The 26,440-nt window shown below is 47.1% G+C and overlaps 1 protein-coding gene across 4 annotated transcripts in view; it reads left to right on the top strand.

Annotated features, from left to right (window-relative positions):
- Positions 1–26,440, top strand: part of TNR (tenascin R) — a 369,034-nt gene that overhangs the window by 275,050 nt on the left and 67,544 nt on the right. For 3 of the 4 annotated variants that reach the window (XM_033092051.1, XM_033092048.1, XM_033092049.1), the window contains exon 3: positions 25,613–26,181. In XM_033092051.1, the coding sequence (XP_032947942.1) occupies positions 25,674–26,181 (508 nt within the window). In that variant the 5' untranslated portion in view covers positions 25,613–25,673. The remainder of the gene's footprint in view (positions 1–25,612; positions 26,182–26,440) is intronic. The other variant, XM_033092050.1, reaches the window with a different exon arrangement.

Here is a 26,440-nt window from a genome sequence, read left to right as displayed (position 1 = left end):
CCTTTCCCCTTCTTCCTCACAGCCAAAGCAGTTTCCCTTGGCTCTGGCAGAGAAATGTAATGATCAGCTATGGAAGCTGAAACATGCATGCACCGGGGGTCTCAGGCTCCATGCCAGGCTCAACTTGGCAAAGCTTTTTTAAAATTTCTTACCTCAGATTATAATCTTGCTTCATTATTTCCCCTCAGTCCCTATTCCAGTGCCAGGCACGTAGTAAGTGATCAGGAAACACTTGCTAAGCATTGGCTGGATGACCTGGGTGTGTGGCTTAAATATCATGAGCACTTGGTAGTGACAGAACATTCTAGGTTGGCTTCATGGCCCCAGTCCTGGTGTGTGGAATTAGAGTTCCCGTCTCCAAATCTATAAGGAAACTCTGCCATCCCGAGCAAGGAAATCCATGTCAGACGGCATGGATTTAAAATAAGATGGCAATAAAGTGACATGCAAATATCTAGTTGTAAACGCTAAAGGGACTTAACTTAATCAAGCAAAAGGGCACAGCTTTTCTATTATAGCATAATGTAAAGGCATTTTATTACCCTGGCAATTAGCAAAAAAAGTCAAATGACTTTATGGGGCTTTTTCTAAATGACCTTTATTAATGCATGTAATATTGTTGAAAAATTATACTGCAGAGTAAATGTTCCATTGAGCTACAAGTAAATATACATGGGTGACTATGTCGCTATCTTTACAACTCATTTTGCACTATATTATAGCCTTCCGAAACCCAAGTCGCACTGAATACTTGGAAAACTGGGGATATTTTACAATAGCATGGGTAGTATACAGAGAGCATGGGTAAATTTGTGGAGCCTGGAAATACACCCATAGTTTTAGAGTATGGTAACCTATTTGAGAGTTGTTTTAAGCCATCTTTTTTCCAGATTTCTCGCATCTTTCTGCTTTGTTGACATTTACTTTTAGAAACCTTTTCTGGCTGATTTAAATAACTATGGTCTTGGGCACTTGACAGGACTTTTTGTATTTATTGTACTTTAATGCTTGGAAACAGAAGAGCTAATGGCTGAGAAGGATGCCAGGAAGGATGAGGGTAAAAGCTTTCGCCTCTTCCCTCCGGTCATTCTGTATGCATCTATCTTGATAGACGATGCATCTAGTTATGGTCCGGGGATTCCAAACACAATCTCTCTTTGCCTGTCTAGTCAGCTCTGAGACTCCCCTCTCACTCTCAATGTTCTAATAATCCAGCCAATATCATTTCGGAGCCCTAGGATTCAACACCAATGTTTCAATCCATCCCTCTCCCATCTCACAGCCTCTCCTCAGGCGTGACCTCAGGGCCACTCGATCTTCGTTCGCTCTCATCTTGTTTCTGCTTAAGTCTCCTACCACTTTCAAAGCTCTAAGTCAAACTGACGAGAGTCGTCTTGTCCTAAATCGTGAGGCTCATTTACATGTTGTGCTGTGTGCTCTTCACAGTAAATTCCACACGCGGATGGAAGAAGGAGAATGGCGGGGGCGGGGGTGCGGGGGGACCAAGAGAAAAAATAAGATGTAAAAAAAGATAGGTCAGTGAGGCAATTGACTGCACTGCTTACTTCATAGATTCCTCCAGAGGGCCCATTTTGGAGACACATGCCGCCCCTTCTGCAGACTGAAGCCACAGCGGTCCCCGAGAACCCAACGTCATCCCACAGATGTAAAGCTTTGCCCCTCTGTGCCCACTGCAGCTAGTTCCAGCTGAGAAGACTTCCAAATCCAAACAAAATATGTCACACTGAGACATAACTTTTAAATTCTGTTTTTTTCGTAATCCACATTCCCTTTCTTTACTTATCTAACCCCCATCTTGTTGGTCTTCTATTTTTTTGTAAAAGCCCGTCTTTAATGTTTTTCTCTCAGCAATATGATAGAGTATTAGGCGTGTTTGAACCAAGTCACTGAGAAGTAGGTAGTTAGAATCATCAGCTGAGAAGGGAGAACAGGACACAGTCCTACCCATTCCAGAGTTAGGAGAATGTGGATGAGATACAGCAATGTCCCTAACGTATCTCAAGGGACTACTAGAAGCCCCCCTCTCCCACCGCAGCTCCTCCTCTGCCTCCCATGGGCCTGACTTACCACAATCTTTTGAGAGTACGTGTATTTCTACAGTTGCTAGAATGTCATCCATGTCTATAACAGCAAAGAACAATGACTTCAGATGGTTTATCTAAAACATAATATTATAATTGTTAACATCTATGTAAATTGCTTTAATCTTTCTAAGCGTGTATATGTAACATATACTCGTATATGTAATATATGTGCATGTGCATATATATACTTATGCATTTATATGCACACACCTTTTTAATCGAAAAGCATTTTGTTTCTACTGTGGTATCCCATCTTGTTGCACAAGTCCAGCAAATGTTCTGAACACATAAACAGCGCGAAACTAGAGTGATGGTACATTTCCCAGGCAACCAGAAAATGCCAAGTCATTGGATAGAGTTTCAATTCATCCACCATGCATCAGTGACAGTCATGTGGCAGGTGCCATGTTAATTGCTGGGGACACAGAGATGAATAAGAGATGGGCCCTCTCCTTCATTTTCAGCTAACAGCCTGGCTTCTTACTTCTCTGAGACATGGAAGCAACCAGAAGAGCAATTCCATCCACTTCTCCTTTCCCATCTACCAACCCACTTGCCTTCCCTCCAGCGACCAGGCTCTTATCTAAAACCAATTCTCCCCATTTGAATGCCATCCCCTCTTGCCTACTCAAGGACATCGGTCCACCAAGTGTCCTATGCTGCATCAGCTATTTTCCTCTGCTCCGAAGTCACTTATGACCTCCACATGGCCAAATCCATGGTCACTGGTCAGTTCTCCTCTTACTGGACTGACTGATAGCTCCTAACACAACTGGATACTGCCTCCTCCCTGAAACACGGTCCTCATTCGGTATTGAGGAATCCACTTTCTCTTGGTTCTCCTTGTACCTCAGTAGGGGCTCCTTCTCATTCATCTATGCTGATTCCTCACCATCAATTGAATCTCTGATGCTGGTGCGCCATGGGGATCAGTCCCTGGGACCCTCCTGTTCTCCCCCTACACTCACTCCATCCATTTCTGTGAATTTTCACTGACCACTTTCAAGTTTATATCTCTAGCCCAACTTCTTCCTTGAATTTCAGACTCCCATATCCAACTTCCTCCTGAGTGTGACCTCTTAGAGTTCTAATAATTATCTCAAACTTTACATATCCCCATCCGAGCCTCGGATGGCGCTGTGCTCTAAACCTGATCCTCCTGGTCGTTCCCATTCTAGTTAATGGCAATGCCATTATTCTATCTGCACAGACCACACATTCTGGTGCCATCCTTCATCCCTTTCTTTCCCTCACCTATCATATTCAATCTATCAGCAAACCCCTTAGTTCGTCCCTAAAAATGTCACATAAGTCACATCATGTCACTTCTCTGCTCATAACCCTCCAGTAGTTTCCCATCCTACTCAGAGAAAAACCCACACTCTTTCCATGGCTTCCAAGGCCCCACGTAACCAGCGCCGCTCTCAGGAGCTCTCTGACTTTATCTCATGCCTTTCTTCCTCTTACTTACTTGCCTTCTTACTATTCTTGGAATATCTCAAACATTACCTACCTCTGGGCATTCGCACGTGCTGGTCTCTGTGACTAGAATGCTTCTCCTCCAGATATCTGCCTGGCTTGTTCCCTCACTTCCTTAAAGTCACTACTTAAATATTTTCTCATCAGAGGTGTCCTACGACTTCCCAGTCTGTTCCTTTTTACTCTATTTGAACTTTTTAAATAACACTTGTCATTACTTGATTTATTATATTTATGTGTCTCTTTTCTCTCCTCTACCACTAGAGTGTAAGTTCCTTGGGAGCTCTTTTGTTCATTGCAGTGTCCCCGGTGCCTAAAACACACAAGATACTCAATAAAAATGTATTGTGGGTGGGAATTAAAAGCTCAGTCCTTGCCCGTCAGGAGTTCACAATCTAGCAGAGAAGACAGAAATAGAAAAATACGTTCACAAGGCAATGTAGAAAGTGCAATGACAGAAAGCTGTGGGAGTGAAAAAGGGGCACAATTATTACCCAACCCGGGGTGGACGATGGGCAGTTTCCTGGAAGGGGTGAGAATCAGTCTTAAAATTACGGAGCAGTTAGCTAGGTAAGGTTAGCATTGGTGGGGAGAGAAAGGTAGGGAAGTAGGGAACAGGGAATAATTGTCAAGAGCGTTGTAGGCAGAGGGACAGCAGGAGCAAATTTAGAGGATTCAGAAAGTCCACGCTGCATGCTGGAACACGGTAGGAACCAGCGTAGGTAGAAACATGCGTGTAAGCACAAACCAAGAGTCCCAGAGTGGTAAGAGGTGAGGTTGGAGCCCTGACGAGTCATACCATGGAGCACCTTCAATGCTGAGTTCATGAGCTTGGAATGTACGAGTAGGTGTCAGGGAGACATTTCAAGGTTATAGCAGAGATAGGATGGCGTTACTCAGAAACTCCATGAATTTCTTTTGAATTAATAGGCAAAGTGCCAACCATAGGGCAGAAGGTACTGAGGTCACAGTGTCGCACGCCAGCAGGAGACGTCTATGAGCAGCTACAAGGCAGGAAAGGATGGAGAACGGCCTGGGCCGGATCACCTCCCTGGCTGTGGGGAGAATGGCTGGGAGGGAGGCACACAGGAGGCAGTGACGGATCAGGTGGCTGACTCTCTTTCCAATTCAGGCAAGAGATGATAAATGATCAGGCCCGAGGAACGAACGTGTTCCCAGAGCCAGTCTACACCCCATATGTTGTCATCATAAAAGGGAGAGCGTATCTGGAGTCTTCACCCCTCTTTCAGTGCTTCATCTCACACCTGCTCTCTGGAAATGGAGATGTCTTACCTCCCCGGCTGCCAGAACCTTCCTGGGAAACCAGCATGTGGATGAAGCTTGAAAATTCAAACTGGCTCCATCCTGAGAGCTTCACATGCTGGTTCTCTGGGACCACACACTGAGACACTTTGCAAGAAAATTTAACAGAAAACAGATGGCAAATGTTGGGGGGCCTCGCACAACTGAGAAAGCAAAAGAGTAAACCAAAAAACAAAGTGCTAGGACCAGAGTTCTGAGAGCAGAGACCCGAGAGTGGTTCCCCTCCCCTCTGCCCCTTGACTGGGAGGTGGGAAGGCGACGGACCTCCCGCAGGAGCCCCTCTGCTCTCTATGACCTGACGGACGGTGGACAGGCGTGGTGCTTAGAGTGACAGGTGGGTTGTCGCACATCTCATTCTGTTCCTTCACTCTGAATATTCTTTGAGCTTATTACAACAGCTCAGAATGAACCCTCTAAATTTAGACTCAAAGTATTTCATGTTTCCAAGGGAACTGTAAATTGCTTTGTAAATGTACATACAACGCAGCCAGGAAACTCTGCTCGATGAAGCCCTCTCTTACACGTGGTGTCTGAAGGCACCACACAAATTGTTGCCTTGTTCAGGCTCCAGAACAGCCGACAGCCTCAGAGAGATAGCCTTTGCTTCCCCATATGACACTTCTGTCGGTGACTCTGCTGTGGGTACAAGGGACTCAAACCTTCAGCTGCTACGGCTCCAAACCCCCAAAGTCCCACATGTGCCTCTGAAGGGTTTGTGGAATGGAGAACAGAGTCAAGGAAATCCCATGAGTATTATGAGCCACCTAACATGGGAGTGCCCAGTCTGTCCCTCCAAGCCTCAGCGTCCTACCTGATGGTGCAGACAGAAGAGTCAGTGACCCGGGAAGGAATAGTGGAGCATGGGAAACAGTTATTGATGAGGGTAGTGGATCACTTGGGACTGAGGCGAGTTGTAGTAAGAGAGACTGGCAATAAAATGGCTTCCACAACCTAGAAATGTATTTCTCTCTTCATGAATAAGAGGCCCAGAGACATCCAGTCAAGAGCTAGTTACAGCACCATCACCAATCCAGACACCTTCCATCCTCTGTTCTAATTGTGTAGTTTTCATCCTCAAGTTCACTGCATGGTCCAAGATGGCTTCTGGTGCTCCAGCTATCGTGTCTGTGCTCCCATCAGCAGGAAGGAGGAAGGTGGGAGGGCAAAAAGGCTGCAGTTTTCAGCTGTCAGCTTCCTGTACACAACTTTTCCAGAGTCCCACAGAGTCCCTCTTACATTTCCCTGGCCCAACCTTGATTACCTGGTCACTCCTAACAAGAAAAACTGGGAAACGTAGTCTTTTATTTGGATGCAGTATGGCCCCAGATGGTATTATGTGTTTGCCACCAAGAGAGAAGAGGAGAACAATTATGGAGGGGACTCTAGCAGTCTGGGCTACAGTTAGGTTGTAATCATAGGAGGAGTGGAGACCCATAAACCCTTGATTTAACACCATGGAATGTAAAATAGCAGCAAGGACTCATCAAGAGGAATGAGTCATAAAATAATGGAAGGGCTGAGAGAAGGAGAGAACCGAAAGAACGACTGAGGAGGGAAAGAAAAGGACACGAAAGGAGAGAGGGAAGAAAGGAGAGTAGAAAAAAGAGCAGGGACTAAGAAAAAAATATCAAGGGAAGGCTAAAGAAAGGAGGGAAAGGAAAATGTAACACAGGTGTTTCAGGGCGCCCGCATTTTCCATCCTCAGGGATAACTTCTGCTACCTGGGGAAGTTGTGGCTTCCTCTTTCTCAAGCCTAGGGTCTTCTATGCCTCCCTGTTTCCGCTTATAACCACAGATAGTCTAGCCCCTTCTCCCTCAGTGCCTAGCAAATGGTACCAGCCAGGTCCCTGTGTCTCTGGGCTATCCTTGACCATGAGCTGTCACCAGACTACGCATTCTGTGACGCAGTGTACACCCCCAGAGTTCTCTGCCATCGCGCCAGTGTTGAAACTGCTGTTCAGTTAGACAACCCCTTCCAGTCTGTTCTCTACAGCATGGGATCCTCTAGAATTGCCTCTTACAGCCCGGGACATGCAGCCCCTGCATCAAGACTCCCAGTCAGGCGCCCTACCCCCTCTCCCGCCCTCTCTAAGCGGAGGCTCACCCACGTTTCTCCTTGCATCTTGCCGCTTGGAGCAGCAGTGCCTCAAGCTTTGGCAGAAGGCGTTGGTGTTCTCACTTCCATCAGTAGCCTGCAGAGAGAGCGTTTAGGGTCCACAAACAGGAGGAATGAGTCCTCACCCAGTGAGGGTGAGGCTGATGTCCTTCCTAGGTAGCCTATGAAGGAATCACCTTTCACAGAGGCAAGCTTTGGTTTTCCTCAGCTTTTGACCCTGCTCTTCAGGAACCGGAAGACCCCCCACTGTGGCCTTCACCTCCTGCTCTCTGATTGTGCCAAGAGGCATTAGTTCTTTCCTGCTCTGCGGCCTGACCCCAATACAAGAGAAAAAGTCACTGTCAGCAGAAGCCCTCCTGGCCACCTGGGAGGAAAAGTGCCCACACTGATTAAATTATTTTTATTCTGGAACCTCCTGGGACCTGAAGCACTGGGTGGATGTTAATCCATTCTTCCATGGAAGGACGGAAAGAGGAGAAGGGGGCATGTTGCCTGTGGTCACCACCTCAGTTAGAATTTTAGCTTCCGTGGAACAGAGCCTGTGAGCTCACATTTACTTTATGTCACCCTCCATAGCAAACACGGTGCTCTCCACACATGGTAGATACTTGATAATACGCGTTAAATAAACATAGCAGAAAATGTCTATTGTTTTCCAGCTCCACATAGCTGAGACACAAACCTTAAACATTTTGTTTTTTTTTAAAATAACGAATGAATGTGAAAAACTTCCAAGGAAAAGATTCAAGTTCTGATTTTTCTCCCAGTTGATCCATTCCTTCCTAAGTGTCCATTTGGTACAGTCCCCAAATGAAAGGCAGTTTTGAGAATGTCATGCACATGATTTTGCAAAATGCAGGCTGTTCCCCGGGCCCTTCAGTTACATGAATAGGTACTCTTATGAGAAAAAGCAGGTTACGAGGACAGTACCTCCCCAGTCCATATATATATATATATATACGCACAAAACAGGGGTGCCCAAATTGGGCCCCAGAGAGACTCCAAAATACTTGAAATGGCGCTAAAACAACATTTTCCTTCTCCTCATAGAAAATGGCATTTTCCCTCCAAAATATGAAAGAACTCGTTATTTGCAGTAGTAATTTCCTTTTAAGTAATGATGTTTCACGGGACCCTCTTCTCTATACAATAGGTATAAATAACTTTTATCTAAGTTAAGGGAAGTAGAGAAGAAATTTGAAGGATTACAACAAAAAAAAACATGGTCCTCTGTGGGTATAAAGGGAAATTATGAGGCAGTATCGAGAAGGAAGATTGTAAAGTGGAAAGAGCTTGGAGCCAGGGGTCAGGGGACACACATTCTAATTTCAGGTCTACCACTAGAAAGAAGCATCAGATCTTCCTCACCTGTCAAGTGGAAAGGTCTAAGGTGAGCTCTAAATTCTGTTGATTCCATCATTTGGAGCATGTACCCATTGGAAGTACACAGAGATGGGAGTGTACGGTACAGGAAACAAATTCTTGGACGTGACAGAATCTCAGCTACTAGAATGATCCTTCTATCCTGAGATATGAAATAACAAATGTTCTCACTAAGACTTTTATCTGATTTTTGCTTCAGGAACCCTGTTAATTCCTTCAGAAGTTAATTCCTAAAGGTTGTCTGTGTTGCCATTCAGCCACCTGCCCCACCAATTTCTTCATCATTTTTACTATTACTATGACTACCACAACTTTCGTTGTTATTTTTCTTCCTCAGGCTGTAAACAGAGCCAACTCTAAACAAAGCTGGATGAAAATTTGGTGACTTGGTAGGATGAGTTGTCCAACCCACACATTGGGGTTTCAGCAAACCACCTGTGGTGAAGTACTGCCACTCTCTTCACCACCAAATGATGACTGACTCAGGGCTACAAAGTAGGTTCCGATGCAGATTCCATCCTCCTTGGAGAGATGCATGAAGTGCTATGTTGAGAGGATGGCAAGAGACAGTGTCATGGTCCATTAGCGATGTCCGTCATGAGGGAGGAAGGTAGAAGTAATCCCATGCATGCCACTTACTTGCTGTCCCTGGGCCCCAGGCTCTTGGGCTAGCAACCTGTTCAACGTATAATATTGTATCTGATCGGTGCTTAAAAACATATATGTTAATTTGAACAAATGTTTGATCTTAAACAATTTACTTAACTTCCCTGGGTTATTAGTTTCTTGGTATATAACATGGAAGAGAATTTCAACTTCCAGGATTGCTGAGAAAATTAAATCAGGTGCTGTATTTGTAAGCAAGTCTTAATTTCAAAGCCTGATGTAAAAGTCAGCTGCAAGGGCTGACGTCACCAACAATAATACACTTAGTCGAATTTGAAAACCAGTATCCCCGCTCACACCAGTTCCCTCAGCCATTCTTCCCCCAGAGTTACACCCTGGGCAGGGGGTGCTGGTATGCAGCAGGTATGCAGGGAGAAAGAAGCAAGCCCTAGTATGGAAAGAGTTTTTAAAAGGCCACGAGGGACAAAGCGGGGACAATCTCTAAGCAAATTAGCTTCTATCCTCACGCCCAACACCCTTAGGTGTTGCGACCTTGGTTTACTGTTGATACAGAGTAAAGTCGCAGTAATTGTTTGTTGAATTCAGCTGACTTACGGGTCTTAAGGTTTACTGAGGAGGCAGAATGCTATTTCCCTTACCTTCCCCTCAACTGTTCCTCAAAGCTACAAAAAGGACAGGATTTCTAATAATAAATCCAGATACCAATGTCAACTCCATTCTGCTATAATGTATTTCTTGGTGCTAGAGTAGAGGCAGCTGGGAAATGCAGCTTCAAAAAAAAAAAAAAAAAATGTTGCCCGTAGCTCACCCATCTGTAAAGACTCTGATAAACACTTGATTCTTCTTCCCTGACCTGTCCTCTAAAGCTGCCCAGGCCAAAAGGGGCGTCACCAGCCCCGTAAGATGACTGAGAGATTGAAATGTGGCTAGTCCACATTGAGATGTGCTTTCAGCATAAAACACATATTGAATTTCAAAAATTTAGGATTAAAAAAGTAAAATAGCTCATTAATAATTTTTAATATTAATTACATGTTGAAATAATGTTAGCTATGTAAAACATATTATTAAGATTAATTCCACGTGTTTATTTTTACGTGTTTACTGTAGCTACTAGAAAATTACAAGTTATATATGGGGCTCACATGGTGACTTGCATTATATTTTTATTGGACATTAGTACTCTAAAGCAGTGGGTTTCAAATGTGGCTTGTGACATATTAGGGACCTCAACCAGTTTCGTGGGTTATAACCTATATTTTTTCTTAATGAAGGAGATTAGAATAAACTATAACAGACTGGATTAGAATATATTCAAAAAGTATTGTTTTGTGAAATTTGGTTTCAATTTTATGTATATATATATATATATATATATGATTTATGCATTACATATTGAGTTACAAAGTAAAAAATATTTCTACTACCCATAGAGCAAAGAATGTTTGAACACCCCTTTCCTAAGTGATCCATATGAGACAGAACTTCCTTGAGTCTCAAAGTTTCAGGATAAACACCACGGCCGCAAGAATTGTATCTGACTAGGGAGACTCAGAGGTCAGTCAGGTCAGTGCTCTAACGTTAAGTGTTACTCAGGGAAGCCTTGAACCTCTCCTGATATTGTACTCAAGTGGGAGAGAACGGCGCCCGCACTGCCTGTTAACCTGCAACCCCCCAGTAGCTCCTGGACCCCGGTAGACAGGGGTGAGGGGCAAACAGCCTGGAGTGCACAGAGTACCCCAGGAGCAGGGAGCATCCCCCTAAAAGGCACGTTAGACCTCGTGGTACTCATTTTATCCACAGAGGTCTGCTTCCTCCTTCAGTACATTTCTGCGTGCCCGGGAACGTTTCTTCTCCAGACAGCTCAGGGAATTCCCAAATCCAAAGACTTCTTCCCTCCAGATAATTAAATTAGAAAATACCCCACTGTACTTTCCGGAAGCTGAGCCTCAGTGATCTCAGCAGGCTCCCGAGGCAGCTCTCTCTGCGGTCAGAGGTGGCTCCGTGTTGATTTAAGACCCCAAAACAGCATGGTGGGGAGCCATGGTTTGAAGAACTCTGGCCCTACAGGTGGCAGAGGGTGAGCCCCACACAGAGGTGGTCCTGACCTGACCCAGTGATCAAGACCATTGCAGCTGTGGAAGCCTGCATTGCAACAGCTGCTTGAGCCCACACTGCCCCGGGGTCCAGCACTGGGAAGAAGGGCTCTGTGTTCCCCGAGGAGGCTAGAAAAAGGCTAGTCTGCCAAGTCAAGTGCAGAGGCAGCGGGCAATGTGTAGGAAGAAAGGGTGCAAACTCATGCCATTGCTGCCAGCTGCCATGTACTCTGTTGGGTCATTGTCACCAAAGGGGCTTTTCATAGCTGATCAGGACCCTGCTTCAGGAATGGATGTCACAGGTTTGGATAACAACCAGTTCTATTCCATGCTCCTGAATTACTGCGGGTACTTAGATGAAAACGCCTCAGTGTCCCACCGATGACCTCGGGAAACATTGCTAGTCTGGCTAACACACTTTCCGAGCCCTTACTTTGTGCTAGGCCCTGCCTTATGTGCTTCAAACAGCCCTGGGAGATCCGTACGTTATTACCTCTTTTTCACAGACGAAGAAATAGAGGCTCAGAAAAAATGTGTGCCTTGCCCACAATCCCAGCTCCAGGCCTATGTGAGTCCCTAGCCCACACCTATGGCGCCCTCTCGTCTCCCACTTACAGTGGACTTAATTCAAGATCTTAGACAATGGCTGGATGGGCACACAATAGCATCCACAAGCCTGAGCTCCAAGGTCCTTGTAGTGCTTGGGGCAAGAGTCCGTCCCCTCCAGACCCACAGGGATGCTGGTAGTTACAACACTCCTAGAGCCCTCCAGGTTTGAGTCGCCCTCCAGGGTCTTTGAATTGATATATCCTTCAAACACCTGGAGCTCTTTCTTAGCACACCCTGCATCTTTGCCGTCTTTGCCAGCAGCATGTCTTCCATTCAAACTTGGCCACTGGCCTTTTCTAACGCCCTCTGATGGAGCCTCGCCGGTACAGGCTGGCACGTGGCAACCTGGGACTTCCACCTCCATCCATCGTGCCTGCTCTGGCTCCTGCTCCAGTCGCTCCCACTGTGCTGAAACTTCGTCCACCCTCCTAGGTACCCTGCTGTTCAGATTGGTCAGAAATCTCAGCGTCGGGAGGGGAGTAGAACTTTCTCTCCCGTAGGGCTCTGTCTAACAGACTCGATTCATTATTCTGATCAGGACTGAAACCGAATGGTCCCCACAACAGCTACATGTTCAGCTCAATTCTACACACCTGTTAATGAGGAGCACTGTACAGAGAAAGCTAGTCACCCTGTCAACGCTTGCCCAGGCTCCCAACTGACAGAGAAGTGTGCTTGGTGGCAGTGGTGGACGGGGAAACACAGAAGCTGCTCCCTTGTTGTCATCTGCCCAGCTCCCCCCGCTGCCTGGCCAGGCCTGCCACCTGCCTTTCCTGTGGGACCCTGCAGCCTGGCAGCTGGTGTGGACCTGTATGGGCCTTAGACCTGCCTTCCGGGCCTGCTCGAGTGGGGCAGGGCCACCGGGCGGTGCTCCCTCAAAGACAGCAAACCCAAGAAATGTGTGGGTTTAAAGTATCTGTTCCAAATACTGTGCACTCTCAATTACGTAAATGACCAGAGAAAAAATGGGGGGGGGGGGAAACCACGCCAAAATCACCGGTGATTTTTGCTGTGTCAGGATATTAAAAACATAACCTTTCTGTAGGTTCTAGTTGGTTTATAATGAATATTGTTTTTCTGATCAGAAAAAAACAAAAAACCTTTAAAAAATATATGGACATATTGGTTCAGCTTTAGGCCATGGGTGCAGGCATTCTCCCAAGGCTTATAATGTTTGGCACACCCCTCCCTTTTCCCTTGGGACATGTGGGGTTTGCCTCCTGGTTCTCTTTACGTGTCTCCTCTGTTTTTAGTTCTGACCCTAGTGGCTTTAATCCAGCTCTGTGACTTTCAGACCCTGGCTGCACCCTGCGTAGGCCAAATTACACACCTCAGTCTTACCCAGCTCAGGACCGTCCACCTTGGCCTTGGACCTGAAGATGGTCTCCTTTGTCTCGTGTCCAGCGGCTGTAGCCAGGTGAATAGCTTCGACCCCTGGTGCCCCTCTGGTTTCTGGGAGTCCAGTTTCAGGGAGCAAACACAGCCCAGGAACGACCAAGGAATAATTTAGGAATCGTTGTGGCTCTCTTTACATTCTAATCACCCCACTCTGGAAAGCAGACCGTTCCCTGGACATTGTTGACCATCTGCATGAAATTACGGCCCTCAGTACTATGGGGCACAACGTCCTGCTCAATTCAACAATTACCAACTCAACATCCAGTGGTTGTGCCTCTCTAAACACTGATTGTGCCTCTCTAAACACTGGGGCTGAGAAAAGACCGGAGAGGAAAGCTGTCCCGTGAAGACCCTCTCTGAGCCACGCAGCGATGGACACCACCTGCGGCGTCATTCTTCACGTTAGCAATGCTGCCACCTTTCCACTGGTTACGTGCCGCGTCAGCGTTTATACAGTATTTTCACATAGACTTGATTCTTGCTCTGTCATTCCCACTTTACAGATAGGGACACTGAGACTCAGAACAGCCACCTGACTTGCTCAAGCTCATCAGACCAGGAAAGGGAAGGGACAGGAGACCCAGAGACATGTTGTGCCTTCAAGGCAGGTGCCCGGCCCACCAGGAAGTGACCCCTCTCCCCAATCTCTCTGAGGGGGTCCCTGGAGGGGACGATCTATGGCCAGCACACAGCCAACAATCTCTATCAAGTCCAAAGGCAAGAAGGCCACAAATCACTCCTTCATTTCTGACAAGAATCAAGTAAATCCATCAGAGACTGACAGGGCCTGAGTAATCAGAGAATCCAGCTTTTCAGTGAAGATGGACGCGTGGCAGACAAAGACAATTGAGGGGTGTGAACGGTCTGACAGGTACCAAGGTCAATAATGAGAAACAATGAGACAGCAGCAGTAATCAAAAGAAAAGTGACGGGGGAGACCTATGATCCTGAATCTCTCAGTGAGAGAGAAAGAGGGCAGGCAGGTCATTATTAGCCTAACAATAAAAGGTGCTGATGGCTAGCAGAACAGCGTGTCCCCAGTCCCCTCTGAGTACCACACCCGCTCCTGGCAGCAGTTCGTCTGGACAACACTTCCGGGAGGAAAATGTCAGAAACTGTGGAAGCAGGAAAAACCAATCTGTGTGACTATGCAGCCACCTGAGGAGAGAAGCCTGGCTGGGACCACGTCGCATATACACATGAATGTATGCGTGTATTTAGAGAGATTGAGAACCTACTAGACTTCAGGATCTGTGCTCCATGCTGGGACAAAGGTTAACTGGATCACAGAGCTGCCCTCTAGGGACCCTCCCTCAGGGGGACACGTGGGGGGTGGGGGTGGGAACAACTCTGTGCATAACTACTGTGATAAGTGTAACAACCAGTTCTGCTTGAGCTCAGGGAGGGAGAAAAGTGTCACAAATTCCTTCTCACAGGAAGGCTTCCCAACCCACTGGACACATCCCTTGACATTCAAAAAGACTGGAGCCAGGCTGCTTACGTTTGAATCTTAGTGTCATCACTTCACGGCTTTGTGATTTTAGACGAGTCACCTAACTAACTCTCTGTGCCTCAATTTCCTCATCTGTAAAATGGGGATGAGCATAGTAGCTTGTATGGTTGCTGTAAGATTAAATGAGTTAATATATAAAGACCTTAGCAGGGTGCCTGGCATGTGCCTAGATGATGTATGTGTCTGTCAAAGAAAGACTTTCCTTGCTTCGTGGTGCAACCCTGCCTGCTTATCGCAATAAGCAGACCTCACCAGGCTGTGCGGTTGTGTCTGACCAGCTTCGCTGAAGGTGGTGGGGGGACCAGCAGTCCCACATTTTCAGTCATCTAGGAAAAGCCCAGAGAGCTTGTGATTTGAGAGAAAGGTAATAAGTATTCATAGTTGATTTAATACTGCGGACCCCACTTGTAGATCAAAAATTTGAATCGTTCTAGATACATTTGTGGGTCTAGACTAATGAAGGTATAATATTGCAGAACAGCAGTAGAAGGCATGTTACTGCCTCCCTCATAATTATCTTCCAACACAGCCCCTGAGGGAGAAGGCATGAAAACTTCTCAGAAGCAGTTTGGCCCCCGCTTGGGGCTTCCCATTCAGTGAATCAGGCTGGTGTCTGGCTCAGCAGGGGGAAGAAGACTTTTATGAGTTCCCTGCGGGAATCCTGTGTGATAACAAACTAGGATCAAAGGAATAGGTTTTCCTCTTACAAACTCCAAAGAAAGGACTCGGTTTTGAGTGGTTGCTAGAGGAACCTGAGCGCCTCAAGGTGTCTTCCTCCAACTCTTCTAAGAGGCTTGAGAGATAAACCCACAGAGAGAAACAGAGAAAGGGACCCTCTGCTGGCCAGCTTGGGTTGCTCCACTCACTCTCCTCTGACCTTGGCTGCCAGACCCCACCCCACTTTCAGCCCTGAAGCTGAGACTCAAGGGTGGTGAACCCCTTTATTCTCACCCCAGCCAGCTTCTCGTTAGAGCACCTATAGATGGCCAAAGAGTGGAGAAGGTAGAAGGCTGAATTTTTATGGCTTGTGTTTGGCACCAAGGAGCCTCAGTTTACTCATCTGTAAACAGGGACAATATACCCACTTTACATACTTTAAAAAATGTGTAGAAGGATCACCTGAGACGATGTCTATGAAAGCATCTTGAATGCTACAATGAGCTCTGCACATGCCAGGAGTTCTGTTACTCTGGCTCCTGTTAGTGTTTTTCAAAAGGGGAAAGGTAGAAAGATCAATGTGAGAAAAAAAAATGCTGAATCTTTTCACAGGCAATGAATCTTATTCTCTGCTACGGCATGAAACCACACTGAACCATGTCCACTGTTAGGTTAGTTGAAGGCTGTTGTTAAAATGAAAATGTCACTGTTATTTATGGTGCAAGGCCTACCTGTTCCCAAATAGGTTTCCAGAAGGCGTTAATTTATTGCCAATACTGGATCTTGTATTACTTTAGCATTTGACTGCTGAGGGAATGAGGCACAGAGGACAGGTGGGGACAGGAGAAATGCCTGGGTAAACAGCTCTTTCCAGGAAGCCAGGTCCCTGATGGTTCCTGCAGGGATGAGCACTGCTGTCCATCGGTGAGCACTCCGGACCCGGACCGCCAGGGTGAGTAGCAGCTGAGCTGTTACCATCCTTATACCCCAAAAGAAATGAGGTTATACCCCAAAGGAAACTTGGCAGAGAGGTTACCAGAACCGAGAAAGAGAGTCAGTCATGCACAGAAGGTCACCTTGAGAGAAGCAATGCCCTCCCCCTGAGGGACACAGCCAGACCCGTGGCCCTCCCAGAGAGGAAGCCAGGACCCCCCTCTCCTGCGAGCTGGAGCTGCAGCTCTCCTGCTGGAAAGCTCAAGAGAGATCAGGAAGGAGAAGGGTAGACAGAGGGTCTGGGCTGGGGCGGGGGGCAGATGGGAGAGCTGCAGAAGTGTGTGTGCAGAGAGAGGGAGCCAGGCCCGGAGCAGCACACAGGAAGCCTGGGGGAGGAAGGAGAAGGTCCGTCGGGGAGACCAGGACACCACGCACAGGTTATTTCGGGGATCAATCCCAGCCCATCAGAGACATTTTGCTTCCTTTCATGGGCTTCTTTGTACCCTATGCAAATCGCACGTGGACTTTGGGAATCCTCCAAATATGCTTGGCTCACCAATGCCTCAGCAAGCGGCTATACTCAGAGCCTCCTCCCTGTCGCCTGTATTCTTCATTCGTCAGAAAGGCAGCTGCTTGTAGCTAAATGGTCAATTTTTGTCTTTATTCAAATTGAAAACATTGAAGTCCGATATTTTACAATACATCTTCCGAATTTAGCAGTCACTTAAACAACATTTGGATTTCACTGGAGCCCCCTTTCAACAATCATGAACAAAGATGAGACTGTGTAACTTAATGGAGAGCGAAATGCCTTTTGTCAGAACAGAGCCGGAAAAAGAGGCAATTTTAGAAATTATGTTCCCTGAAAATCGTCACTCTCTAACGTCGTGGAGAAGGCTGATCTGGGCCTCACCGACTAAATCACTGCAAACTAACATCAACGACAAGCAAAACAAATTTTTGAGTTTTTCGGATTGGAATTCATCTTTGGGACCAATTGCAACCACAGGTGTGAAAGGGTTTCTTAATCGTGTCCTGCGCCACCTGAGAAACACCGATGGCTCGGCAAGCCCACAGAACCCAGAGCACATTCATGAAGACGCCAGTCAAGAGTCGCTGACATTTTCTTCGAACCTTTCATGCCTGAACACACACAGTCACCCCTAGGTCACCACCCCAGGGACTGTGCCCTCCCTCACGCAGGGTGTCACTCTGAGTGAGGAGTCCCTCACTCCCACTGCCTTTTCCCCTGCCACCTCCTTTCAAACCCTTTCTAATTCATCGAGACCCAACACAAAGGCCACCTTTTCCATAAAGGCTTCTCTAGAGTGTCTTGCAGTGCACATGCTTCCTTCTGCTGGGTTTCCAGAAGAATTTCCCTCGACCTCTGATAGGATGCTCACCACGGTCGGCTGTTTATTCTCCAATGCCCTCCTCCTGGTTGCCTGGAGGGTTAGCTGAGGTTTCTCTAGCACAGCCCTGACATCTCAATGAAACCGAGCCCAGCTCCTGGCCTGCAGTCGGTGTGTAACCGAACTGAATTAAGCAAGTTGTGCTCTATCCACCAGGACTCTCAGCGCTCCCTCACATTTCACTTAGAAAGTAATTACGTTATTTCATACACTAGAAAATATAATTCACCTGTGTAAAGTCTTTGGGTCAGGGTGGTGCTATTTTTTGCTCTAAGAGACAATTTACACAATGAAGAAAAAAACTCCTTTACACCTTTAGAATTGAACTTTCATAAGCTGTCACCTCCAACATACAAGTCATCTGAAGAAATTAATGCATATCCAATATAAAAGCAATTATTCTGTTCCTCCTGGAAGGAACAACTCCAATATAGTTATGTCATAATTGAAAGCAGCATGAATTTGATATTTGAGTCTGTCATTAGGTATTTTTAGAGCAGATGAAGTATCTGGTATTCTGCCTGTGGGTGGGTATGATTTTTAAAGGTGACTATTCCTAAGATTCGTTAGTTTCTAAAGGCCCTAGAAATCAAACAAACAATGTCTACATTTACAATGATAATTAATTAGATGTTCTGAGGCCACGTTTATAAATTGCCGCGGCCCCACGTTGGTGTCCTGGACCCACTGGCCCATGGACATCAAGCCCTAGAAGCATTGCTCATACAGGATCAGCTCCTTTTCTCATAGGCACACACAGGGCATGTAGGTTATAGTCATAGTCTAGTTTTAATGGAGTTTAAACTTTTGCGAAGCCTGAAGATGGTCCTTTCAGAGGCAGAGCACTTCCCTGCGTTTGACCTTGGGGCTCCAGTGAACTCTGCTTATGCTTTGCCCCTTGCTCCCTCTTCCCACCTGCTCCCCATAACTCTATCCACCTTTCTGGCAACACCCCTCCATCTGGACTGGGTCCCTACCTCTTTAGGAGGCCTTCTTCCGTTACTTCTCCCACACTTACTTCTGTTCACTGTTAGGAGTTCCTATTAAACTCAAAACGAGTGATTTTTCAGTTTAATAATAAAAATGGACTGCCTTGCTTTCTCTTTCCATTTTATGTGTAGGAGTTTAGTCTTCTCAACTAGATTATAAGGCCCATGAGGGCAAAGACCACTTTTTCTATTCTGAACCAATTTCTCCATCTGTTCTAAAGAGCATCTCGGGCAGGTGATAGAAATCGTCGGTCTGGGCTACAGTATTACTGGCAATCTTTCTTGCAAGGGAATTTGCTTTGCAGTTTTATTAAATGTAAAGAAGATAAAGATGAAAAGTAATATGATGACTCTTCAAGAAGAATAATTGAACAGCAAAGGCTGACACGCTGTTCTCCCAGCTCAAGGAGCACAGACGGAAAACAAATATTAATGGTAGCAAAAGGTCAGGCTGTTGGAAGAATTTTTGGCCAAAATAGTTGACACTAATTAGGAATTAATTATTTATATGCTGCCCACTTCCAAAGGACAGAAACCACTGATGGAGAGAGGCTGTGGCGTCTGTAACTGAACTGAGAGTCTGGAAAAAGGATTCAGGATTTAGCTGAAGCTCAATTGGGCAAATCATTCCCATACTTTAAGCATCATTTATAAAATAGGAATAGTCCCATCAACCATTGTAAGTGTTAAATAGGGACATATTTAATGTATATACTTATATGTATGTCTTCAAATGCTCTCCAGACGTTAAGAATTCTCTGGGGTCTGTAAAAATTGGATAAATTCTCACCTACGTGGGCTCTCTATTAACCAAAAGTCATGGAGGAAAACTGGAAGGCAGACTATCAGCTGCCCAAAAGGAAATAGGTTCCTCCCGGGGTGAAATTTGCCCAACCTTCCTAGTTGTGTTGTAAAATGGGAATACACCCTTGGATGACCTCACACTCACTTCCAATCGCGAGACTTCATTACTCCCTTGGTATTAGTCCCTTGCTTGAGCTCCAACACCCTAATTTTCGGACGAAGAAGGAATTGCTCTGAGAGGTCGAGTCATTTAGTGTTCTCACAGACCGTACAGGACAGAGCCAGAGGACAGGACCAGAGGCCGGATCCCACATCCCAGCCACTGTGACTTCTCCAGTCCACACTGACACAAAGCCACGAACAAACTGGGCTGACCACTTGTACCGAAACATGATTGTGCTCCTTCCGGTTCTGCACCAAAAACCCATCCTGAAGATTCCCACTGGGGGCTCATCAAGGTGCACGCAGTTCAGGAGCCTTGGGCAGCCAGACCTGATGCGAGGCGACGCCCAAGCCTGGCTTCGCATATCCTCCCACACTGCTCTGTTCCACGGCCTTCTGACAGCTCTGGGCCAGCCATGCAGTCCTGTCTGCAGGGAGTTTTCTGCCCTCAGGTTCTTCTCAGAAATCTGACAGGCCCAATAAAGTCTCCGTTGATGGAGAGAGCAGGCTCCGCGTCCTCCCAGCAGTCCTGGCGCTGCCTCCACTGACACAATGGGGCCGGCCGTAATCACATTACACCTCGTCTTTCATAATTACTCTCTTCCTCCCCGTGACAGAGTATCCCAACGGCAGGGAAGGGAACTATTTTTAAACTATTTCTAACTAAAAAAAAAAAAAGCCAGAATCATTTTTTCACAGATATAGTTCTGGTTTATAAATCATCCCTAGGGACAGAGTGGGGACTAAAGTTGGCAGATGCTAGAAATCCAAATAGAGCACTGGATGCTCATACTCCCCCTACAAGAGATCGCCTCTCCCAACCAGCCCCACGACCTACACATTCGTTTTTTTCTCTCCCTTTTTGTCCCTGAGGTCTCTCTGCCCATGTTCATCTCTTCTATCCCCTCTCTGACTCTAAGAGAAAAAAAAAAATACAAAGGTACAGCTTCCGTGTGAGTGACTTCTGGCCTATTCTCTTCCTCTTCGTCCCCTCCCAGACCTCCCTCCCATCCCACACCCCACCTTCTTGCGGCTAGTTCTCCTCTCCCTTCTCCTCCAGTCTGTGTAAAGGTGAGGGCCTGCAGAATATTTTTCTATAACAGTAACAAAGCTCTTCAATGTGAGGAAATAAAGTCAGGCGAGGCCACGGGGCAGGGCCAGGGGAGGTCGGTAAGAGAAAGGAAAGCCATTTTAAGAACAAGCTTAGCAGGGGGCAAGAGCTTTAGCCAAGCTCCAGGCCTCCCGGGACAGGAGGGGCCAGGAGACTGTACTTCAGTAACTTGGTACCAACTTGGCTGGAAGACCATCCTGCCATCCTCGTATCTCTTACAAATTACCCGGAGACCCCTCTGGTGCCGGCCACGGTAATTATACTGATAAGGAAGCAGGAGGGGCGGCAATGAATCAGTGGCACCTCATGGATTTCCTGAGTATCAATCTATCGAATGACTGCAACTCTCTGGCACTGTCATGCGTGGGGTCAATAACGATCTGTCTTGTTCACCACGGTTAGTGTATCATTGCATCGGGGGTCTATTATCTGTTCCTCAGGTTTATATTGTCTCACTCTACCTATAGAACTCTTGTCTGATCCCCTGGCCAGCCGGGCATACTGCCATGGTTTTTTCCCTCCGTTTTCTCTGCTTTTCTCTCCCCTCTCCCACCACCGCTTCGTCTCTTTGACTGGCCCAGTTTGCTTCTAGTGTTGGAGTCTTACTAGCTCTAATCAGAGGACGCATCTGAGAGATAGGAAGATAGTGAAGGAAGGGGAGAAGGCTCTGCTGGTCCCCTCCAGCTTCCTAAGTTGCTTTTGGTGACAGATTTTTGTATCTAGCTTAGAGATGCAGCCACCACCTCACACCAAAGCCAGACCTTGGGTCTCAGAGCATGTAGGGCCCATCTAAAGGAGACAGAGGTATCAAATACAGCACCTGGATATGCCAAGGATTAGACCAGGCCTTCCTCGGAGGAAGTTGTGAAAATCTGCCCACCAGCATTGCTGAAAAGTGCCACAGAAAGAGACCTGGGGAACAGTCAGCATTCCTAGAGATATAGAGGAATGGGATACAGAGAAAGAAGCAAGAAAGGAAAACTTTCAGGGACACAAGGAAGAAAGGCCGCTTTGAAATAATTATTACGTGACACGAGCTTAGCAAAACTAAGGGCACCGTTATTAAGCAAGCATTAAATAAATGTTAGTTTTATTGCCCCTTCAGCAGGCTTCAGATGAAGAGAGAAAAATGAAGGCCCTTGTGCCACCCATCCCACCCTCTCTCCCCGCCTGCCCCTGGAAGCAGACACACAAGAGAAAAGCAGAGAGGTCTGTGCTGTGGTTAACAACGGCTGTGACTGAACGTGGTGGGGACTCACCAGAGGGAACTCTGAGAAGTAAATGATGTCACAGGGAACTGGTGCCCCCCTGGCTTTCTATAACCGCTGTCTCAGTGGGGAATTGTCCTGCCAAAGGGCAAATGTAAAAAATGTCTCCCGGCTCCTCTAGGAACAAAGTTTCCCGGTTTAGAATTGCTCTTGATTCTTTGGGACGCAGTGGAGACAAGCCCTCCCTCCAGGAGAGACGGAAGTGATATCTGGGGTAGTAGCCTGGATAGGTGGGAAAACACTACGCTGAAAGTCGTCGCTGTCAGGAAGTCCTAAATCTGATCCTAGGAGAAAAAAGTGTCCATTTGTAAGTCTTTTCATGAGCATGGTCTGTGGACCCTAATTAAAGCTGGCTGAGACATAGCCGTGAGGGGTAGACTATGGTCAGCAAGATCTGGGTTCCGTCTTGGCTGCTCTGCTCATTAGCTGTGCAGCGCTGGTCAAATTCCTTGGCCTTTCCTAGAGCTCATTTTCCTCATCTCAAATAATGGAAAATAAAAGAGGACCTACCATCATAGCGAAATCACCACAGAGCCCTGTTGGTTGTTTACAGCCAATCTGAGTAATCGATGCCTCTTCTGATTGGTTGTTGCCTGGGCCAGACCCGTTACTAAATATCACTCCTCCGTCTCCTACGGGGTTGTTGTCAGGAACGAATGAAATAATAGAAGGAAAATGCTTAGCTTGGTGCCTGGTAAATGCCCAGTTAGCTGTTGGTATTTGTTATGGATCGAATCATGTCCCACGAAGAAGATAACGTTGAAGTTCTCACCCCCAGTACCTACGAATGTGACCTTGTTTGGAAATAAGGCCATTACAGATGCAATTAGTTACGGTGAGGTCATCCTGAGTGATGGGCCCGTGATCTAAAGTGACTGATGTCCTTGAAAGAAGATGGCCACGTGAAGACACAGAGACACAGGGAGAAGGTCATGTGATCCAGAGAGGAAGACTGGAGTGAGGCATCTGCAAGCCAAGGAATGCCAAGCGTTGCCGGCCACCCCCAGACGCTGGGCAGGAGGCATGGAATAGATTTTCCCTCAGAGCATTCGGAAGCATCTAACGTTGAGGACGTCTTGATTTGGACCTTCTTGTGCAGTTTTGAGCTACCCGGTCCGTGGTGGGTTGGTCTGGCCACCCCAGGAAACGAACACAGTCTCTAGTGGGTAGATTGAAGCCCCAAAGTAACAGGAAAGTCCTTAGCGTTCATTGTAGTCCAGTCTCTTACGTGATGCTCGACAGCCCATCTTCAGCATTCTTATCAAGTAGTCTTTCAGCTTATGCCTGAACCCCTCCAGTGACCAGGGACTCACAACCTGTCATGACAGCCCAACAGCTCTGACTGTTACAAAAGCTATTCTTTACATGGAGCCAAAACTCTGTTTCCCCATAGATTCCTCCACTGGGTAGAAAGTCCCTGCCTTGGACCTTTTGCCATATACAAGTCCAATTCCTTAGCATTTCACAGCCCTTCTAATACTTGCATTCACTGAACATGCCATGTGCTTGCACAAATCAGAGTTTTGGCAAATGCAATTTCTGTTGTGTATAATGAACTTCTGTCTTCTCAACCTAAAGAGTGATCTATTAAAATCCAGTTTCGTATGACGTATCTCCTCACAGACTAGTTTATGCTGTGGGCAAAAACAGCACCAACATCTGTGCTTTGGGAAACCCAAGGCTCATATCTCTCTCGGGTACTACACATCTGCTATGAATCCTCACGGGCGCTCTGTTTGTTGTAGTCAGGGACCCAGACTGAGAAAGCAGCCACCAACCTGAACATTGCCAGTCACTCTGGGAGGGAGAAAGCTCTGGAGGGTCTCCCCTCGGGGATTAATGCCCCAGCCCAGAATTGACACATATCACTTTTTCTCACAACTCATTAGCCAGTCCTAGTGGCATGGCCTCACCTAACCAACAGGAGGCCCAAAAATATAGTCATGGACAAGATAGTCCTACCAAAAATATAGTCATGGACAAGATAGGCCAGAAACCCTCGACCAGCGGCACTGATGACCACCCCACCCGCTCTGAGTAGTTTTCCTCACTGTTCCAGGCACAGCTGCTTGGATCACCTGTAGCCCTCCAGAGCATTTTGTGTACTTGTTAGTCCCTGTAATGATCACGTTGCAATGTCATTATATACATGGTTGCCTCTCCTCCATGAGACTGAGAGTTTCTCGAGGAGAAGGACTAGATCATAATAAATACTTGCTATGTGGATGTATTTGAGAACAGTGACCATACTTCCAGTCAAAGCTAAAGTCCTAACAGTGGTTACAAGGCCATCTCTGATCTGGATAAGGGAAGAACCAGAACCATCATTCTGGTCCAGAAACCATATTTATTTTAGTGAATGCCAGGTACGAGTTAAGTAGTATACAGAAAATAACTCAATCATCACTACAATTCTGTAAGGTAGGTACTATTATTATACCCACCTTACAGATGGAGAAACTGAGGCCCAGATGATCTACTCACAGCTAGAAAACAACACAAAAGAGCTGGGTTGGAACCAAGGCAGTCTGACTCCACAGTCCGGATCTTATGTTTGTACTGAAATTGTAACCTCTCTAGGCAGAATTTGCTCCATTGTGAGATGGGAATAATCATAACGCTCCATCGTAGGGTTTTCTGAGGGTCGCGTAAGGTCACATGTGAGCCGCACAGAGCAGTCTCTACACAGCACACGTTAGCTTCATTTGTTGCCTTCTCCTCAGACTCATTGTCACTCACACCCCCTCCCTTAGTCCTTCATCTTCTTAGTAGCTCTAAGGCTGCCTTAGACATAAAGTTTGTTAAGCCTCTTTTCTGTTTTACATAGGGAATGAAAAAGAAACATAATTTAAAACTGATTTGCATTACAGTAAATGTATTGTTCTCTGGGGTTCTTGGTGACTCGGTAACCAGCAGAGGAGCTAATTTATTATTTTAGCAATTTAAACAGGACCTCGGAAGAAAGGGCCCCTGTGATCACTAAGCACTGGGACGACACTAGTGAGAAGATTAAAAGAAAGTTCAGCACAAACAGTCCCACATCATCACAAATGGACCCAAGGATTATTAACAACCACAATTACCTGGCACTATATTACCTGCCTGGTTGGTTATCCTAAAGTCAACTTGTATCAAAGAGATGAGCTTAGAGGGGTTGATAAGTTACTTTGAAGTGGCTGGCAGGGCTCCTTCATGATAAATATCTGGGGAAAGACGAGGGTGTGGCTAAGCCTCCACAATGCCCTTCGTCCTAATTCTCACCCAAAAGGGAGAGGAAGCTCTGAGCTCTGGGAGGAATAGCCTCTCCACTGGGCCCCCGGGGCCCATGCTCGCAGGCCCTCTTTGCTGGAACCACTTGCCGACCAAGGGGGCCAGACTCATGCATTCTAGATAAGTCTTCTGGAAATCAAAACATCCTTCTGCAGAAGCAGGCTTCCATTTCAGGGATCCATCCATGTAGGGGACGAAGCCCCGGGCTTTTAGGACCCTGGTAGTCACCATCCCTTCCCAACCTCCCCTTTGAAAACCTCCAGCTGCCTGCTCTTTGGCTTTGCAGGACCGTGTGTGCAGCGTGAGATGCCCAGGTGCAGGTCTCAGAGGTCGTCTTGCTCCTGCTGTCTCTTGCAGATCCCTCCACTCCACGCTGCGTGCTGCAGGCTCGTCGTGAACCCAGAGCCGTGCTGAGAGGATGGGGGCGGACGGGGAAACAGTGGTCCTGAAGAACATGCTCATAGGCGTCAACCTGATCCTTCTGGGCTCCATGCTCCAGCCCTCGGAGTGTCAGCTGGAGGTGCCCACGGAAAGCGTGGAGAGACAGGCAGTGGAGGAGGAGGGAGGCGTCCCCAGCATCGCCAACTACAACACGTCCGACAAAGAGCCGCCCGTGGTCTTCAGTCACGTGTACAACATCAACGTGCCCCTGGACAGCCTCTGCTCCTCGGGGCTGGAGGCCTCGGCTGAGCAGGAGGTGAGTGCAGGAGACGAGGCGCCGGCAGAGTACCTGGGCCAGACTTCCGACCCGGAGACCCAGGTCACCTTCACCCACAGGATCAACCTCCCCAAGAAGGCCTGCCCGTGTGCCGGCTCAGCCCAGGTGCTGCAGGAGCTGCTGAGCCGGGTGGAGATGCTGGAGAGAGAGGTGTCAGTGCTGCGGGACCAGTGCAATGGCAACTGCTGCCAAGAAAGTGCGGCCACAGGTAGGGCCGGGGAGCGGGAACTTGCTGTGGGTCTCAGGAGGGGCAGGGGAGGGCTGAGGGGAGAGGGAGAGCCGGCAGCCGCTCCCTCTGGACACCCCTGCTCTCTTCAAGCAGAAGGAAACCAGAGCCCCAGGCTGCAGCTGTCTGTTAACCCATCCCTAAGATCTAAATGCCATCCTTGAGGTGGGGGGCAGGGGGCACTCAGCACCGCCTGCTTAGCCGGTTTGAAATACATTAACCTGGTTTTGGCGGGATGAGT

Source organism: Rhinolophus ferrumequinum, chromosome 22 (genome assembly GCF_004115265.2).
Source record: "Rhinolophus ferrumequinum isolate MPI-CBG mRhiFer1 chromosome 22, mRhiFer1_v1.p, whole genome shotgun sequence".
NCBI lineage: Eukaryota > Metazoa > Chordata > Mammalia > Chiroptera > Rhinolophidae > Rhinolophus > Rhinolophus ferrumequinum.
This window is presented reverse-complemented; position numbering and strand designations above follow the sequence as displayed.